Source organism: Rhineura floridana, chromosome 4 (assembly GCF_030035675.1).
Source record: "Rhineura floridana isolate rRhiFlo1 chromosome 4, rRhiFlo1.hap2, whole genome shotgun sequence".
Classification (NCBI taxonomy): Eukaryota; Metazoa; Chordata; class Lepidosauria; order Squamata; family Rhineuridae; genus Rhineura; species Rhineura floridana.
The window spans coordinates 123,833,073-123,852,234 of NC_084483.1; the positions used below are offsets into that span (position 1 = coordinate 123,833,073).

The following is a 19,162-nucleotide window of genomic DNA, read 5'->3' on the forward strand; positions in this document are numbered from 1 at the left end:
GTGATATTTAAAACAATTTCTTGTTTTTGCAGAAGAGAAACATACTGTACTGAATCATTTACCACTTAAAATCTAATAAATGCTTCTCATCTAAATACTCTGCAAACATTTGACCTTAGGCTTCTTTGAATTATCCACATCTGTTTGGTATATCTTCTTTTATCTTTCGTTAGAAAAATTGTTGCATAAGTCTTGTCTTCAAGATGGCATAGATGTCTTAAAGATCTGTAGAGGAATGCTCAGTCGGTTAACTTTGTTGTTGTTACATGCCTTCAAGTTGATTACGACTTATGGTGACCCTATGAATCTTTGGGATATATTCATAGGGTTTTCGTGGTAAGAGGTACTCAGAGGTGGTTTACCATTGCCTTCCTCTAAGCCTACGGCACCTGGTAAGTTGGTTAACTAGAGCTGATAGTTTTATTGAAAGAATGCCCTACCTAATTTTAGTGAAAGGTCTCCATCTTGTTGTGTGGCCTTTACTCAGCTGCCCTCTTGTCCTTTTTATATCTAATTCATATTTTTTGTCTCTTGGAAAATTCTGCACCTATCCAAAATTTAAACTCGAAGGAGAAGCTAGCATGGTGTAGCAGTGGAAGCTGTTTTTTTTTTTTTTAAAAAAACTGCCATTATCCTAGCTATGGCTGTTAACCTGGTGCTGATGCTGCACTGCTGTTCAGTAGCTTCATGGATCCCTCTTGCATCTTTTGGTTCAGTTGTGGCGTAAAGTACTCTGGGGTTGTAACCAAATACGTGGGTTCTCTGGTCTTGCAGCCACAACAAGTGCAGTAAAGGAATAGTTTGCTGCTCCATCCACATATCAGCTTCTGCTGTCCTTGCTGAAATTGTTGCAGCTGAGCTGGTAGCCCACAGTGACAGGGCAGTGAGAACTGTAATCTCTGGTGTATACCAGAGATACATAATGCAGCTATTACAGGTAGCTTTCCCAATGTCTTGTGTTGATTTAAACTATTCTTCTAAGTAAATAAATGTTAAAAGCTGGGCCAAAAAGGAAGTGAGGATCAACTAGCTAAAGTTCCAAAAGAAACTAGGTATTTTTGAATGTGCATGAGTAGCTGGAAGCCTGCCAGAGTATTGAGAGAGTTATTCGAACACTGAGGTATCAGAGAGACAATTAAACTTAATATACAATATTGCCATGCAACCAAATTATTTACTTTGGTTTAAATTCTTAATGATGCTAGGAAGTGACTCACTTCTAAGCTATTCTCTGAGAGTGCTGAATCAAATGCAGCATGAGAAAAGTGAAACTGTGTAGAACCTGTTTACAGAGCAAGCTAAAAATCTGAATTCTGGATAGTATTCTGTCATTTTGGAACTTAAATGTGAAATGGCAGGGCTGACTCTCTGGTAAAAGCGTAATTGATGCAAGGCTATAACGGGGCTGGAATTTAATTTGGAGAAGTGAACATATAAGTGATTTCGGACAAATTGTTAGAGACTGTAGCTAGGAACAAGTTGGTTAGGCATATGGATTAGCAAACCTCTGTTGCCTCACAGTGAAATATGATTTATTTATCTATTTATAGTATTTCTATGCCATTTCATAACCAAAGTAGTTTGGGCTGCATATTTAGAAATGGTTAAAATACAGTAAAAACTGTTACAATATAAAGCACAGCACAGATTAAGCAATAAAATTAAACACAGGAAGGATTTAAAACCTTTAAAAAGGCAAAATCTCAAAATCCATTAAAAAGCCCCTAAAAGTCCCCTAAACAGCATGGGGGAGAAAAAAGGCTGGGGGCCAAAAAGAATACAAATAAGACCAGGAGACACGGCGAGGACAGCATTCTACAGCCAGTCTACTAGCACACAAAGAAGGTTCTCTCCTGCCAGAGCTGATTTGATGTTGGCACTCAGAGACAGGCCTCTGACAATGGCCTCAAGGCGTAAGAAGGAGACCCCTCATGTAACCTGGCTTCAAACTATTTAGGTCTTTTAAGGTTAAAACCAGCACTTTGGAAAAGGACTGGAAGCCAATATAGCTACAAAGCAAGTGGCATAATGTGTTTAGAACATCCAGTCCCAGTTAAAAACCTTGCAACCCTAATTTGGGAGTTACTGAAGTTTCCAGACGGTTATCAAACTTCTACATAAAGCCTCATTCCAAACATTCTGTTTTTTCCGAAGCATCTTGCCTTGCCTCTGTCTGCTTCACAGTGAACTTTCAAAGTAATGAAACAAAATATTAAAACACTGAAGGTTTGTGTGCTGGGCCTTGAGCTGGTATCTGCCATATAGGTGGAGGAGTTTGCGTTTGCTTATATTGCTGGATAATAAATATTTGTCCAAAACAGTATGCAGTGTGTATGCACGTTGGTATAGGCACAAAAGAAACTATGTTTAAATGTCCTTACACATGTTTCTAGATATATAATGTAATTCTAATCCTCGTTCTTGTTTGTTTTGGGCTACAAAAACCTGTGTTGTTTATTACTTCATGGATACAAGAGTATATATGGTAACGTTCCATGTAGTTCTAGGAATATTACCACTTCTAGCTTTTTGTGTGCTGGCAAGTGGTGGGGGAAGTTTTCAAATGTCATCACCTTTTCCAACCAAAGACAGAAAAGCTGCGTCCTGCTAGAAGATGGAGAAAAAAACCTGCATTGTTGGGAGAGTTGCTGGATGTCACATGGGAGTGGCAAGAGTACAGAAAGTTCACAGTGTTAGGGTGGAGACATGTTAATGGGTTTCCTTTTCTAAACTGACCTCTATATCATGATTCCTTTTTCCTTAGGCAAGAGTGTAAGTCTGAAGATGTCACTTGCAAGATCTTTGAATCTGATCTTGAGGATCTATCTGATGAAACAAATGCTGAAACGTTCTATGGAACCTCTCCTCCTAGCACACCACGGCAGATGAAGCGCTTGTCAACTAAGCACCTGAAAAATAACATTGGGAGACCTACCAGCCGGTCTGCTTTGAAAGGTATGTGTGAGGTATGCTGGACTGATAGGAGTTGTAGTCCAAAATATCTGGAGGGCACCAGGTTGGTGAAGGTTGATCTATATTGTCTACTGTGACTCGTGGTGCCTCTTCAGTGCTCTTTATGCATAGAAAGGGTTTTCTTGTCACCTCTTTCCTGAACTATGTAACTGGGGATACCGTGGATTGACTTGAAATCTCCTGCCTGCCATTCACTATGCGATGGCCCTTTCTCTGTCCATAATCCTGGTAATGGTCTGTTCCATCATTGTAATAGTTGTAACATTTATAAAGTGGTGCAGAGTGTTTACAATACTTTACATGACCTTGTAATTGTTAATACAACCAATTAGAGTAGGTCAGTATTATTATGCCTGTGTTGCAGAAGGGGATCTGAGGCTGAGAGAGAGGCTTGCTAAGGCCACCTAGTGAGCTCATAACAGAGGCGAGATTTGAACTTGGATTTCTGATTTGTAGCTCTGTCTCTGAGCTACTATGCTAAACCTGCTGTCCAGCTAGATTGCACATAAATCACTTAGTTCCTTTTTATTTCACATAACAGGAACAGAGAGAGTTCCCCACCCTCTGTTAAAGTGGTTAGTGGTTCAGGTACAACATGTACATTTATGCAAAAGGCATTAATGCATAAGCATAGACTTGGTGTTTCGTGACAACAGCTTCCTCAGCAATCCCTGGAGTACAGAAGATTCAGGATACTGAAAAGTAGGAGGAAGGAGGGGGAGCTCATTCTACACTGAAAACTCTCCAGAACATTATAGCAATATTATGGGATGGAAAAACTGTTACAGCAATTTCCTCTATCCCTTGAAGCCTAGTGATGCCTGTGAGAAGGCAGTGGGCCTATTACAGTTATATCCCCCCCTTGCATAAGTTGATAGTTTGTAAAAAGGATTGCTAAAATAACTCTCTCCATACAACATTTTTCTTTTTTTGAAACTTGTTAGTGTTGGATTGGGTAAATTAGACCTAATTGGAGGTGAGCTGGGGTGGGGGGGTGGGGAGAACAAAATCCTTCTTCTCTGTTCCATTTAGACATGTTCTTGGGATTTCTACCTTGTCACTCATTCTGGCTGCCATGTGCAGCAAAAGAGATAGTTATAATGAGAAGTCAGTTCTTATAATTACAATGAGTACAACAGAATGTTTCCATTAGCACGTTTTGAAGTTAAACCTATTATTTTAAAAGCTCCATAGTATTATTATGTCTACCTTTAGTTGCAAAGTGACTCAGCATTGTGTTGAATGGAGACTGAAATGTGTTCCAGGATTTTCTTCTGTGGTTATCAGTTATTACTATTAAATAATTCATGACTATTCAATAAAATATGAATTTTTGAGTTGTAGTTTAAATAGAACACCTAGGAAAAGCCTAAGAGACAAAAAACCTACACAAATAATTTGTGATAACTAAATGAAGCACCTTTGCTATGTTATCCGTATTTTTACGCACAAAGAGCTGTAAATGAAAGCAAAAGTTAATTTAGAGGGTAGTTGTATGGTAATTGGAACTTAATAAATTAGTTTCACAGATGCAGCTGGTGAGAACTTCATAATGCAGCTCCTGAGGCATCAATGTGTTCTGTTTTAATTATATAGCATATGACTATGCTGCTGCCATACCTGTAGCCGCCATGAGCGTTCTGTCACTTTATCTGTGGCTACTACTAAAGACTAGCTGGCTAACCACTGTTTTAATATGTTGTTTATGACAATGAACTTGAAAACACATGAGCACAATATTCGAATGCCACTTGTGTTGATTTCTGAACTGTTTAAATACTTTTAAGGGTCTGTTGTGAATATGAACTTTTAAGTATATGTATCGTGTGTTCAGCATGTTGCAGTTAGAATGGGACTCATATGATTTGAATAAAGAAAATGTGGTATAAGTGCATTTTTAAAAAGTAAACTCTTATGGTTCAAAAAACACTTTGTTTTATAATTTGCAGAGAAGATGAGCTCGCCAAACCAGCCGTCTAACAAAGACAATGTCAAAACCATTGAGAACACAGAAGAGCACAGCTATAAGCAGGGGAAAAAGATCAGAGCCACCCTAAGGACAACTGAGAGGGATCACAAGAAAAATGTACAGTGCTCATTCATGTTGGACTCGGTTAGTGGGTCCTTGCCAAAAAAGTCAATTCCAGATGTTGATCTCAATAAGCCTTACCTCAGCCTTGGCTGCAGCAATGCTAAGCCTCCAGTATCTGTACCCGTGCCTATAGCCAAAACTACACGCCAGACTTCTCGTACTGATTACCCAGCGGATCGCTTAAAGTTCTTTGAAACTCTGCGCCTTTTGTTAAAGCTTACCTCAGTTTCCAAGAAAAAGGACAAAGAGCAGAAAGGGCAGGAGAGCACTTCCTCCGTTGAGTTAAACCGATCCAATGAACTGATTTGGCTTGAACTGCAAGCTTGGCATGCGGGCCGGACTATTAATGACCAAGACTTCTATTTGTACACAGCCCGTCAGGCCATCCCAGAAATTATTGTTGAAATCCTTACTTTCAAGGTGAACTATGGGAAACTCTCCTGTGTAGGAAATGGCACTAGTCTTAATGGTACATCAGGAGGACAGTGTAAAGCAGCCCATGGAGCTAGTTCTATGGGCTACTCTAGCTACCATGAACACCTCCATCGCCAGCGGGTCTCCTTTGAACAGGTAAAGCGGATAATGGAGCTGCTAGAATACGTAGAAGCACTTTATCCATCTCTGAAGGCCCTTCAAAGTGACTATGAAAAGTATGCTGCAAGGGATTTTCAGGACAGGGTGCAGGCACTCTGTCTTTGGTTAAACATTACAAAAGACTTAAACCAGAAACTGAGGATTATGGGAACTGTTTTGGGCATCAAGGATCTCTCTGACATTGGCTGGCCAGTGTTTGAAATCCCTTCGCCTCGTCCATTCAGGGAAAATGATCCAGAGGATGAGGATGATGATAGGGAAACCTCAGGGGCGTGCACAGAGGAAAGTGAAGATGAAGAACAAATCTCTCAGGAGAGTGTGGAGGAACTCAGACAAGCCATCCAGAATAATTTTGCCAGTAAGTCAAATTTTGACTTTCAGGCACAGGACCATTTGTCAAGGAAGCTTGACAGGCTTGAATCTGAGGATGAATCAACTTGTTGGGCTGTTACGGAGTGCAGCGGTGAGGTTGGCTGCAGCAGACACTGTTTGACCTCTATTTATAGGCCATTTGTAGATAAAGCACTGAAACAAATGGGGTTGCGAAAGCTAATTTTAAGACTTCACAAGTTAATGCATGGCTCCTTGCAAAGGGCCCGAATGGCATTGATAAAGAGTGATCAGCAGTTGGAGGTAGGTTTTAGGAGGTGGGTGGGTTGGTAAAAAATTTTTCTAGCAACCATTCCTATGTTCCAATTTTCTCTTCAGAAATAATTCTTCTGTACAATATATATACATAGTTGTTTTGTGATATGCAGTATCTTGTTAATGAGTCATCTTAATCACTGCAACGTGTTAACGAAGAAGCAGAGCATATAAAAAAATAATAATGTGAAACTCCTATGTTAGTTACATGTGGCCTGGCACCATGTTGGATCCTTGAAGAGCTGATCCCTGAATGTCTACTTGCAGCTGATTCTTTTTCCAGCTGTCCACCTCTAGATCTTCACTTTGCCTTCCTCCCATTCCCTCCTTGTTTGGACTGTAGTTGTTACTGGCTTTACATTCACAAGGAGATTCTGGAAATGGGATGCTATGTGTTCTATAGTAAATTGCCTTACAGTTTGGTGATTTTCATTTCTGAAGAGTTGATATACTGCAGAGTTAAGGATCCAGTCCCACAGAAATGAAGAAGCAAACTTACCAGTATTTGTGAAGTTTGGGGGAACTAAAGCTCTCATGGGAGTCTCTCTACTAGAGCGTACTGTATACTTGCAAATCCATATTTTGGAATTTGGGAACTGAACAGATTCCAAGTGAAACAAGATGGTCTATTTCTTATGAGTGCATAGGATTGAGGGTTCTTACATTCTCTTTATTGCCTGTTGGTTATTTAGAGTCCTTATATGTCAGACATTGTGTTCAGCTAAGTTTCCACGAGCAGTCATCTGAACAGGCAGTCTGAGGTTGGAGCTCCCACCCAAGACTTCTTGGGGCTTGGGAGATTTCAGGAAAACAAATGGGAGTTCAACAGCAGATTGTCTTTATAATTCTTACAATATTTGTTATTGAAACATTAAACATCTTTACTTGTAATGTACACAGTGGCCTTAGCCACCGAGTCAGAACCAAATTACAGTGCACTACAACATGGGTAGATATGTGACATCCATATGGATACATCTTCAGTATAGGCCTGAGCCAAATAGGTAGAGTCCGTTATGATCAAAAGTCAAATATCAGGCTTATAGCTCAAACTTACATATCACCATCAGTATACATTGCAGTATGTTAAAATATCTCAAAGTATAATGTTCTGTTAGTTCAGTCTTATACATTAGAATTATACAAGTTAAATTGCAAGGAATCAGCATCAAACAAGTTACATATCCATGTCAGTACGTTTCTATTATCCAGAAAGAAATGGAATCATCTCACCCTTGTGGGAGGCAGACTTCGACAGTAACAGCTCTTTTCGACCAGTGCTAAGAAGCATTGATAGGTCACTGTCTAAACTTTCCTCCTCTTATAGGAGTGTTCAAGGTTATATCCTGGTGTCACAGCTGTCTGAGCTCCATCTCTAAGCTCCATCCCTGACTACCATCTCTGACCACCATCTCGGATGGCAGCTGATAAGCTAGTAAAGTTAGTTAGTTATAAGCAGGTATATTTCCGAACTATTCAAATAAGGTAACTCTCACTGTCCACTGACTTGACTGTGCTGTCTTTTACTTACATCAACCCCGGAGGAGGACCACCTTTTTGAGTGGATTATATCTGCTGAGAGTAATGAAGAAGCAGAAGATTTGTGTGGATTCTGCCGTCCTTCTAAGGAGCTCAGTGTAGTGTGCTTAGTTCTCCTCCCCCAAAACATAATTATCCTTAACATTTCTGTGAGGTGGATTGGGCTGAGATATGATGATCAGCCCAGTGCCACCAAGCCAAGAGTTTCATTGCTGAGTAGAGATTTGAATTTGGGTTCCCCCATTTCTAATCCAATACTGTACCATGGGTTGACAGTATGGCACCCACAGGTACCCTCAGAGGCCTTTCCAGGCACCTACAGGGTCCCATTCCCCTGCCCCTCCCTCCACTGAAAGAAGTCTTCTCTAGCTATCAGAAGGCTTTTGTTCAAGCCTGTTGTTGGCGTAGAGGCCATTTGGGGGGAGATTATTGCTGGGGATGGGAGAGAAGCAGCATGCATATGGTGCTCATAGCAGTTTCTCTGGTTTGCAGTTGTGCCCACAGGCAAAATGTTTGGCAATTCATCTAATCACTATCACACTGCCCTTCCCATGCATTTAATCTCTTCTATGACTACTGAAGTATCTTTTAAATTACACCAGAATGTCTGTGTTCCTCAGTGTCTGTGGCCGGGAGTGGGGGACTCAAATACAAATGTATGTTCTGGGAATATTTTAAGTCCCAAGAAGATAAAAGTTGTGATATTTTTTTTTCTTTTATGATAAAACAAGAGTTTGAATATATTAATTTATACAGTAAAACATTCATTGGTATGGTATTGTAAATATACATGAGGTTTTGATGCTTTATTGTGCTTTGTATATAAAATTGCATTTTACTTTATTATTTATTTTATTTATCCTGCCCTGCCTCCCAGTAGGAGCCCAGGGCGGCAAATGTTAATAACTACAGTGTAGTTTCAAATCAGTTTAAAAATATTGAGATAATAGAATGATATTAGAAGGCACATCAAGACTGATCTGTGCCCTGAGACAGGATTTGCTATTTCTATCTTCCATAACCTCTTTCTAAAATGGTCCAAGAAAGGTTCTGCTACTTTTCTGTGCAACATATTCCATGAACAAAATGATCTCTCATTAAGAAAGTGTTTCCTTTTGTGATGTGTTTTTCTGCAATTTAGATTTTGAAAATGCGAATGTGGAGAGATGAGCATTGTGGTTGTATTAACTATCCATTATACAATTTCAAATTATTTATAGACTTTCATATTTTTTGCTGTTTTTATAAAGAGTCATAACAGTCTTGTGAAATTAAATTGTATGGGACAAGAAACCCATCTAAACCTTATTTTGGAACTTGGGGTGTGAAGAACAGTGAGGTTTCAAAAAGAATTGTTTGAATCCATTTTTCAAAATAACACTTCTAAGTCTAGGGTTAAGATGAAAAAATGTTCATTATTTTCACAATCTGCCATTTAAAAGAACTGTTTAATTGAAGAATCTACTCTAGGTAAACGTCTTATGCCAACATCTTTTTCTGGAGCAGGGGTGGCTCTGATGATGACGTTGGACTCCAGTCAGCCCCAGCTAACATGGTCAATGGTCAGGAATGATGGGAGCTGTATTCCAACAGCATCGGGGGGGGGCACAGGTTAGCCACCCCTTCTCTAGAAAATATTGGTGTAGGCTTTCTGCACTTTTTTTCTGTTCATGCTAACGAATTGAGATGTCAAAATTAATGACTCATTTAGTATATAGTAGGATGAAATTCACATTTTAGCAGTGGTATATTTCTTACTATATTCATTCCAGAAATACTTTGTTGCTTGAAATAAGATTGTGAAAAAGAGCAGTCATTTCATTGTCAGTGCACAAAATGTCAAAAATGTGTGTGGGGGAGTATAAAGAAAAACAAGTTGGTTGTAGCATTTATGTACCCTAAGACACTTACAATACAATCCTATGCATGTCTACTCAGAAGTAAGCCTCATTGTGTTCAATGGGACATCTTCCCAGGTAAGTGTGTATAAGAGTGTAGCCATAGTACATTTAAAACTTTGGATTGGTATGGTTACATCTAGCTAGCTCGTTTGTGTTTTGTCTATTTAAATTATTAATCTCTAACTCCAGAAAGAAGCTGAGGGATGCTGATAATATTATTTACTACTTACATAGGATGTAGTCATTTGTCACAATGTGGAGTACAATGTGAAAGCTAAAAAGGGGCCTTTACAATCTTTACAGTACCCTGCCCTTTCAGTAGTTGTGTGCCCGTTTCTCTACTTCCAAGCTGTTGCCATGTTGGCCTCACAGTCTTAGGCATAAAATAGGTAGCTGTGTTGCACTATATTTTATCATCCCCCCCCCCAAAAAAAAATTATGGACACAAATTTATTAACAGTCGCACTCACATGCAAATTTAATCATTTGCTACATTATCTCTCTTCCTGAGCTATACCTTTTATTTGGATGAATTTTCTAATAAGCAATTGAAATGCTCATATTGGTGGAATTGTGTACATTAAGAGAGTCTTATTTCCAAAAAATCCAAAAAGGAACAATTTTATTAAGTGCACCTAAATCTCTAAAATGTTTGAATTTATAGTTAGTAGCTTAAGGACAAAACCATTGCAAATTACATTTGAACACATTGCAATTTATATATGCAGCTGTTGCTTTAGCTTATTAACATTTAACATTGCATGCAATGCTGTACAGCTCACTTATTTAGTGATGCTTAGCATAATTATTTTAGACATTGTTTTGGAGATAGGATTGTTGCAGATTAGAATTACGGTGTGCATTTTAACATACTTATGTCTTACTGCATAGCAAAAAAATAACCTCATTCAAACTAAATATCCTCAGCCCCCAATCGAAATTCTTTCAATATGCCCCTAATGGAACTTTGGATGTTTTTTACTTTAAATATTAGTATCTCATGTTGCACTGCAAACTGTTTTTGACAGTCACCCACACTTAAGAGGGCTTGCTTTGCAGCATGGCATAATTGTTTTGAAGAACCTCAAATGCCGTGCTGGGCTGCATACCAAGTTTGTTGTATGATTTGTCCTGGCTTGTGATTGCCATCTACTACTGTAGTGCTGCAGGTCTGATAGAAAGTCTGCTTGCTTCTTTGATGGTTCCCCCCCCTTTTTTTTTCTGAAGGCAATGTTTGGAGGTGGGGTTACACCAGATAAGTTATTAACCAGTGGGAGGGAAAAAAGTGTTTCAGGTTGTTTGTTACATAGTATTTATTTTTTATTAGTTTTCAGAGTACCCAGATCCCATTTTATGTTCAGATTACGTGCAGTTGTCAAATTCTCCGCCTTCTTCAGATCAAAAATGCAGTACTGTATCATGGGAAGAGCTAAAATCAATGGATTTACCATCTTTTGAGCCTGCATTTCTAGTTCTTTGCCGAGTCCTTCTCAATGTAATCCATGAATGTCTCAAATTAAGGTTGGAACAGCGGCCTGCTGGGGAGCCATCTCTCTTGAGTATTAAACAGGTTTGTCTTTTCCCCTGTCCTTAGTACTAAGTTTAATATTATTTCACAGAAGGATGTACAGTAAGTATTTTGATTGATGGTAATATTTTTCAATAGCATGAAAATATACTTAAAAGATAATGAAGGCTGATTATTTGTGGATCATTCTAACATTTTGCAAATAGTTCTCTGCTAATTGTCTTATCAAGTTACAATGATATCTTGTACCTCTTCTCCCAAATTGCCTACAATTTTTTGCAAGCTGTTTTGAGACATATGGTGAAAAGCGGGGTATATATTTCTTAAATAAATAAAATGATAAGCAATTCGGAGAGAAGCACCATATGCTGCAATTTCTATTTCTAGTAAGAATGAGAACAATTATGAGGACAAAAATGGCCATATCTCTGATTCTTTGTCAATTAAATTGGTTTATTAGTTAGCATTGGTAAATACATAACATCAGCCATATTTATTTCATGAGTTTTAATATGAAATTTACCCTATTTCATGGACATGGCTTATTGTGTATTGCAGTATGAAAAGACTTGCATGACCAGAAGGCTTGCAATCTGAATGACTCGGTTTGCTCTTTGTCTTTGTGGAAGCTGTGATGTTATATATCAGATCCCTAGGGCATGTGTGGCTTCAGAGGAGTGTATATGGTCAGCTGGTTACAGCTAACTGTTACGGATGTGTTTCTCACTTAAAGCACAGCTTTCCCCAGAATCCTAGCAGACAAGCTTGAAAATATGAAGACAGGTTTTGGAGTTTTTAAAATAATTTTATTAAATTATATAAGGCCAACTTTTTCAAATAGTATGTGGGATTTGAGCTGTGGAGATCTGGGTTTGGATACCAGCACTGGTCATTACTGTTTAGGGCCTTTGTTGGAGTAAAAAGTGAACCTGTGTCACAGGAACATTGTAAGGATAAATCAGAACAGCCTAATAAAACACTTCGCAGAGTTAATGATGCGTAGAAATCAGCTGAAGAACCAGCAACTTTACCACTGTAGCTCTTGTTTTGCTTGACTTTCTTATGAGATGTATAGAAGGCCACAGAATCTACTAAAATCTCTAAATTAAATCTAACATTTCAAGGGAAACTTTACATTTCAAAATTTGAAAACATCCAGTTGATTAATTGCTGTTTGTGGACTGTTCCCTTGCAGCTAGTGAGAGAGTGTAAAGAGGTCCTGAAAGGTGGCCTGCTAATGAAGCAATATTATCAGTTTATGTTACGTGAGGTATTAGATGACTTACAGAAGAACAACTGCAACATCGACTCTTTTGAGGAAGACCTGCACAAGATGCTAATGGTAAGTAGCCATTTATCTTGTAGTAGTTCAAGTCTGAAGGCTTCTCCATCTGATTCTGAATGTTTGATCATTTTCCGGTTTTTTCCTCCTAGCGTCTCTAGTTGTGCAGGAACTCTATGCTTTTTTTAAAAAAATGGGTTGTGCCATATAATGGGGGTCCTGATAATCGCTGAGTGGACTATGATGTATGCTGCCCAATCTAGAGAATTAATTATTACCTCTACAGAAATTGGATGAACCTGAGCTTTGCACTTTGGAAGCAAAACAGGACCACACAGAAGGTGCTGCTTTCTACATATGAGGGAGACTCCCTAGATATGCAGAAGTACAGTAGTTTGTAAGTTGCCCTATTACCCTGGGACTACAAAGCTGAAGGATGGTATACTTGTTCTGCAATTGGCTTAGGAGACCAAGGAACATTGGAGCACTGCACCTTGGCACGGGGGAGACCAACCTGGGCACATCCAGCGGCCACTGAAAGGACAATTGCTTCAGTGCTTGCGTTTATTATTTATTTATTTATTTGATTTATATCCCGCCCTTCCTCCCAGCAGGAGCCCAGGGTGATAAACAAAAGCACTAAAAACACTTTAAAACATCATAAAAACAGACATTAAAATACATTAAAACAAAACTTTAAAAACATTTTTTTAAAAGCTTTGAAGACATTTTTTTAAAAAAAGGTTAAAAAATACTGTTTAAAAAATGTATAAAAGCATATTAAAAAGCAATTCCAACACAGAAACAGGCTGGGATAAGGTCTCAATTTAAAAGGTTTGTTGAAAGAGGAAGGTCTTCAATAGGTGCCGAAAAGATAACAGAGATGGCGCCTGTCTAATATTTAAAGGGAGGGAATTCCACAGGGTAGGTGCTGCCACACTAAAGGTCCGTTTCCTATGTTATGCAGAACAGACTTCCTGATAAGATGGTATTTGCAGGAGGCCTTCACTTGCAGAGCGCAGTGATCAACTCGGCATATAAAGGATAAGATGGTCTTTCAGGTATCCTGGTCCCAAGCTGTGTAGGGCTTTGTACACCAAGACTAGAACCTTGAACTTAACCTGGTAGCAAATGGGCAGCCAGTGCAATTCTTTCAGCAGTGGAGTGACATGTTGGTGATACCCTGCCCCAATGAGCAGTCTCACTGCCACATTTTGTACTAGCTGCAACTTCTGGACCAACCTCAAGGGCAGCCCCACATAGAGCGCATTACAGTAATCTAGCCTAGAGGTTACCAGTGCATGGACATCAGTGGTCAGGCTTTTATCTTCTAATTTATTTTTCCTTTTGATTAGAGTGTGAGCCTGCAAACAGGGACTGTCTTATCTGTTCAGATCTTAGATAAAAGTTTTGGCATTTTTTAGTGGTGTTTTTAATAATAGTAATAACTTTAATTAAGAGAGATTTATTATTAAAAGCCCCAAATAGGCCCAGCAACAGCCTGTGAGTTCCTAGGTCTTACAGAATGTTGAGGGCAGCTGAGCCACAAAATGTTAGGGGTGGAAGGAAGGAAAATAGAGGTGAGAAGGTGAAGGGGGGAACAGGTGCAAGAAAGGGTATAAAGCCCAGAACAAAGTTCCCGTTCCAGGCTGGCTAGTGCCCTGAACAAGGGTACACGTGTTAGCAGCTCATTTCATTTTCATTTTTTAAAAAACATCTAAACTTCATTATCGCATAGCCAGTTTCAGCTTATGTTCTTAGAAATGTTTTAAAGGACATATTACTTTGGTCAATAATGCTCATGTGATTATAATGATGATGATTTTATTTTATTACGGAACGGAGCTATTGGCCCGCACATGCCGTGCACAGAATGACACCCACATTGAAATCTGGATTGTCCCATCCATGGAGGGGAAGAGAGAGAGTTGCCTCAGAGCCAACTCAGGGGCTGGTGACTTTTGAAGACGTGGCTGTTTACTTCACAAAGGAGGAATGGGCTCTCCTAGACCCAAAGCAAAGAGCCCTGTATAGTAGCATCATGCTGGAAAATTATGGGAATATAGCCTCACTGGGATGCTCCATCCCGAAGCCTGATCTCATCTGCTGGCTGGAGAGTGGAGAAGAGCTGTGGGTGTTGGGCTCTCAGACGCCGGGTGAAAAAGAGATCTCTAGCACCAATTCAGATGACTTGAATAAAAAGAATGTGTGCCCTGAGTGTAGGAAATGTTTTACTAAGAAATGTAACCTTGTCAGACACCAGCAAATCCACGCAGCAGGGAGACCTTATGAATGCTTGGAGTGTGGGAAATGCTTTGCTCAACAACCTGTGTTTCTGAAACACCAGAAAGTCCATTTATGGGGAGAGAAACCCCACAAATGCCTGGACTGTGGAAAAAGTTTTGCTCCCCTCTCTGTCCTTGTGACCCACCAGAGGGTCCACACAGGAGAGAAACCCTATAAATGCATGGAATGTGGGAAGTGTTTGGCATTGCATGGAGACCTTGTGAGACACCAGAGACTCCATACAGGAGAGAAACCCTATAAATGCTTGGAATGTGGGAAAGGTTTTGCTCGCCAGTCAAATCTTGTGAACCACCAGAGAGTCCACACAGGGGAGAAGCCCTATAAATGCTTGGAATGTGAGAAAGGTTTTGCTTGTCATTCACAACTTGTCAGCCACCACAGAATCCACACACACCACAGAATCCACACAGGAGATAAACCCTATCAGTGTTTGTTGTGCAGGAAAAGTTTTGCTGAGAGATCAACCTTTGTGACACACCAGAGAGTCCATACAGGAGAAAAACCCTACAAATGCCTGGAGTGCGGGAAATGTTTTGCTCAACATTCGAATATTGTGAAACACCGGAGAATTCATACAGGGGAGAAGCCCTATAAATGCCTGGAGTGTGAGAAATGTTTTACTCGCCAATCGTACCTTGTGGCCCACCAGAGAATCCATACAGGAGAGAAGCCCTATACATGCCTAGAGTGTGGGAAATGTTTTGCTCAGAACTCAACTCTGATACAACATAAGAGAATTCACACAGGAGAGAAGCCCTATAAATGCCTTGAGTGTGGGAAAGGTTTTGCTGATAACTCGGGTCTTGTGAAACACACACGAGTTCACATGGGAGAGAAGCCGTATCAATCCCAGGCATTTTAAACTGTATCTTATGTGTATTTTATAGTGTATTTTAACAGTATTGCATTATTGTTGTATTTTGGTGTAGTTTGGTTCCTTGCTTGTTTGTTTGTTTTTTTATTCTGTTATATCTATTGTATTTATATATTGTGCTTGTTTTATTTCTGATGTACACCGCCCAGAGAGCCTTTTTGGCTTAGGGCGGTATATAAATAAAATAAAATAAATAAATAATAAATAAATTACCAGCCCTTTACCTTGAGGTACCAGAGTGGGTTATACCATTTTGAAATACATAATTGAAAGCAACTTAAAATTACAATAATCACAAAAAATAAGGTGGGTCGTAAAACTATACATTTGAGATTATTAAAGCCCAGGGGAAAGAGGCGGGTCTTCAGCATATGCCCAAAACTGTACAGTGAAGTTGTCAGGTACACCTCTGTAGGGAGAGAGTTCCACAATTTAGGGGCCACCACAGAGAATGCCCTGTCCCGGGCCAATATCTTGTGGGCTTCTGAGGGTGGCGGAACTGCCACAAGGGCCCCCTCTGTCAATTTCAACACCCAAGAGAGTCTATAGGAAAGGAGGTGGAATTTCAGATATTTGGGGCCTAAGTTATTTAGTGCTTTATAGACTATTGTGAGCACTTTGTATTTCACCTTGAAATGAGCTAGCAACCAATGCATCTGTTTTAAAACAGGGGTTATATGTTATCTGAAGGTACCTGCCAATAATCTGGCTACTGCATTTTGGACCAGTTGAAGTTTCTGAGTCATCTTCATGGGCACCTCAGATAGAGCTCATTGCAATAATCCAGTCTGGAAGTTACCAGATCATGGAGTACAGTGACCAAGTCATTTCTGTCCAAAAGGGGATGTAGCTGGAAAAAGGCACTCCTAGCCACTGAGGCCACCTGAGCCTTGTGACAGTGTTGAATTCAGCAGCACCCCGAAGCTGTGGACCTGCTCCTTTCAGGGGAGCGCAGATCCATCCAGGTCATCTCCCAGATGTGAGAACAGGGCATATAACACCACTGGCTTTTCAGGATTCAGCCTCAGTTTATTGGCTCACATCCAACCCATCACCATCTCCAAGCACTGGTCTAACATCTCAACCGCCTCTCCTGATTCAGAAGGAACAGAGAGAGACAGAGCTGGGTGTCATCTGCATAAATGATGGCACCTCACTGAAAATCTCCTGATGGCAGCTCCCAGCAGCTTTAATATAGATGTTAACTAGCATGGGGGACAACGTATGGTGCCGAACAGTAGCCTCCCATAACTCTTTCCTGGAAGTGGCCCTGGAGGTATAAGCGGAGCTACTGAAGCACAGTGGCCCCAGCCCCCACCTCCCTGAGATGCTGTAGAAGGATACCATGGTGGCACTTCCGGGAAGGGTGACTTCGCTTGTGCCTGCTTTTGGGACGGGCTCCCGCCTCAAAAGAAGCTTATTCAGATATAAATCAGTCAGAACATTTTTTTTTTTTGACTGATGAAATTTCTCCCGGGCAGGGAGAAACGTAGAGATCAACCTCAAAAGCCTGTTTTTGTTGGGAGGACTGGATTTCATTAATTTATGAGATAAGGTCCAGCCAACAATGCCGGACGGACTTCCTAACAAGCTCTATCTGCTTAAGCGATACGTTTATCTTTTCTTTAAAGAGAGAACGGACTAACAGGCAAGCACCCTTCTTTCTATTATTTTTTTTACTTGGTTTAAATTGTTGCAGCAAAAGGAGATTTGTCAGATTGATCGGCTTTGGACAACTTCTGGGTGAGATATAGCTCTTCTCTGTTATTCACGAAATTAACAGCTTATCTCTGTTTCTGTCGCAAAAAGCTGTCCTGGAAGTGCATTCTAAAGGTAATAAACAGAAGAGGGATTTCTATTCCTGATTTCTATTCCGAGGAATATTATATTGTCTGGGACTATTCTCTTTTTGGTCTATTTTATTTTGACGAATCTGCTTCTTCACGACGCCACTAACTGTTTTGATGCTGGGAACTAAATTTGTTTTGCATTCTTGAACATAGAGAGATAAGGCAGGTTGCTCTGTTTATACTGTGATGTCATCAAGCCTGGAATATTAACCCAATTGTTGCTGAAATAAGAAGTGGTTCTTCTTTATTTTTGTTTTGCTTTGTTTTCGTGGTTTTAAAAATGGCAATCAAGAAAGTGGCTGAGAATCTGGAAGTAATTATGTTTCAGAAAATAATGGATGAGATTGAGATAACGAAACAAACCCTGCGACAGGGTAGTAAGGAGCTGAAAATTGAACTGAGCAAAATGACGCAGGAGCTTAAAGAATTAGGGGATCCTGTGAGAGAGGAGAATGAGATCAGAGATGAGAAAAGAAAAAATAAAGGGAAGATACAAGTCCTGGAGATTGGAACAAATGTGGAATTGGAAAAAGATCTGGAGTTTATGGATTTTAGAAATAAAATCTACTGTTTGGAATTTAACGTTATCTCTGAAGAAATTAATGAAGATATTAGAGATAAAGTTATCAATGGCTTGGATAATCTTCTGGACTGGAATGATGTGATGGAGCTTGATATAGAGAAAATCTATGGAATTAACTGCAGCCATGTGACAATGGAAAAACTCTTAAGAGATGAGCCAGTGCATTTTGTAAAAAAGAAGAACACAGATATGACTTTACAACAGTATTTCAGCAACTTATTCAGAATGGATGGCAAGAAAATATTTGGGATAGAGGAAATTCCCATCAGACTCTTATTATATGACTATGGCTACAACAGCAAGATTATTATGGAATACTGATAATGGAAGATTGGACACTGAAATTACTGGACTTAACAGGACTATTGAAGATGGAAGATGGAACTAATAGGGATAATGGAATAATGGCTATTGAAATTATTGGACCTAACAGATTCTGATGAGATGGATTAATCGAAATGTTTATTTGGACTATGGTTATGACAATAAGATTATTATAATTATTAACGAGATGGATTAATTGACATGTTTATTTGGAGAAAAATTGATAGATATATTTCTTAAAGAATTGAAACCTCTCTTTGACTTTTTGTGGAAAGAATAAAGTAATGTTTATGAGATTTGATGATTAATTAAGATAACTACTGGAGGAAAGTGATTTTATAATATGATTTAAGAGACAGGATTGTTATATATTGTAGACCTATAACTGATTTGATATGTGACAAATGGGAAGTCAACATTTTATTTTATTTTTTTTGTTTAATCATTTTTTTTGTTTTGTTTTGTTTTTTGTCTTTGAATGTTTTATGATTTTGTTTTCTATGTTTTATGAAAATTTGAATAAAAATTATTGTAAAAAAAAAAAAAAAAAAGAAGGATACCATGGTAAACGTAATTGAAAACTGCAGAGAGATCAAGGAGAATGAGCAGGATCACACTCCCCCTATCTCCTGACAAATGTCATCAACCAGGGTGACCAAGATGGTTGGAA

At 39.3% G+C, this 19,162-nt stretch overlaps 2 protein-coding genes across 7 annotated transcripts in view; both read left to right on the plus strand.

The window, feature by feature from the left end:
* MAP3K4 (mitogen-activated protein kinase kinase kinase 4) overlaps positions 1-19,162 on the plus strand; it is a 115,873-nt gene that overhangs the window by 54,589 nt on the left and 42,122 nt on the right. For all 6 annotated transcript variants that reach the window (XM_061624314.1, XM_061624313.1, XM_061624309.1 and 3 more), the window contains exons 2-5: positions 2,765-2,955; positions 4,923-6,292; positions 11,072-11,314; positions 12,468-12,614. In XM_061624314.1, the coding sequence (XP_061480298.1) occupies positions 2,886-2,955; positions 4,923-6,292; positions 11,072-11,314; positions 12,468-12,614 (1,830 nt within the window). In that variant the 5' untranslated portion in view covers positions 2,765-2,885. The remainder of the gene's footprint in view (positions 1-2,764; positions 2,956-4,922; positions 6,293-11,071; positions 11,315-12,467; positions 12,615-19,162) is intronic.
* On the plus strand, positions 14,398-15,799 carry LOC133384433 (zinc finger protein 501-like). Its single transcript, XM_061626370.1, has one exon. The coding sequence runs from the start codon at positions 14,428-14,430 to the stop codon at positions 15,721-15,723; it is 1,296 nt and encodes a 431-aa protein (XP_061482354.1). The 5' UTR covers positions 14,398-14,427; the 3' UTR covers positions 15,724-15,799.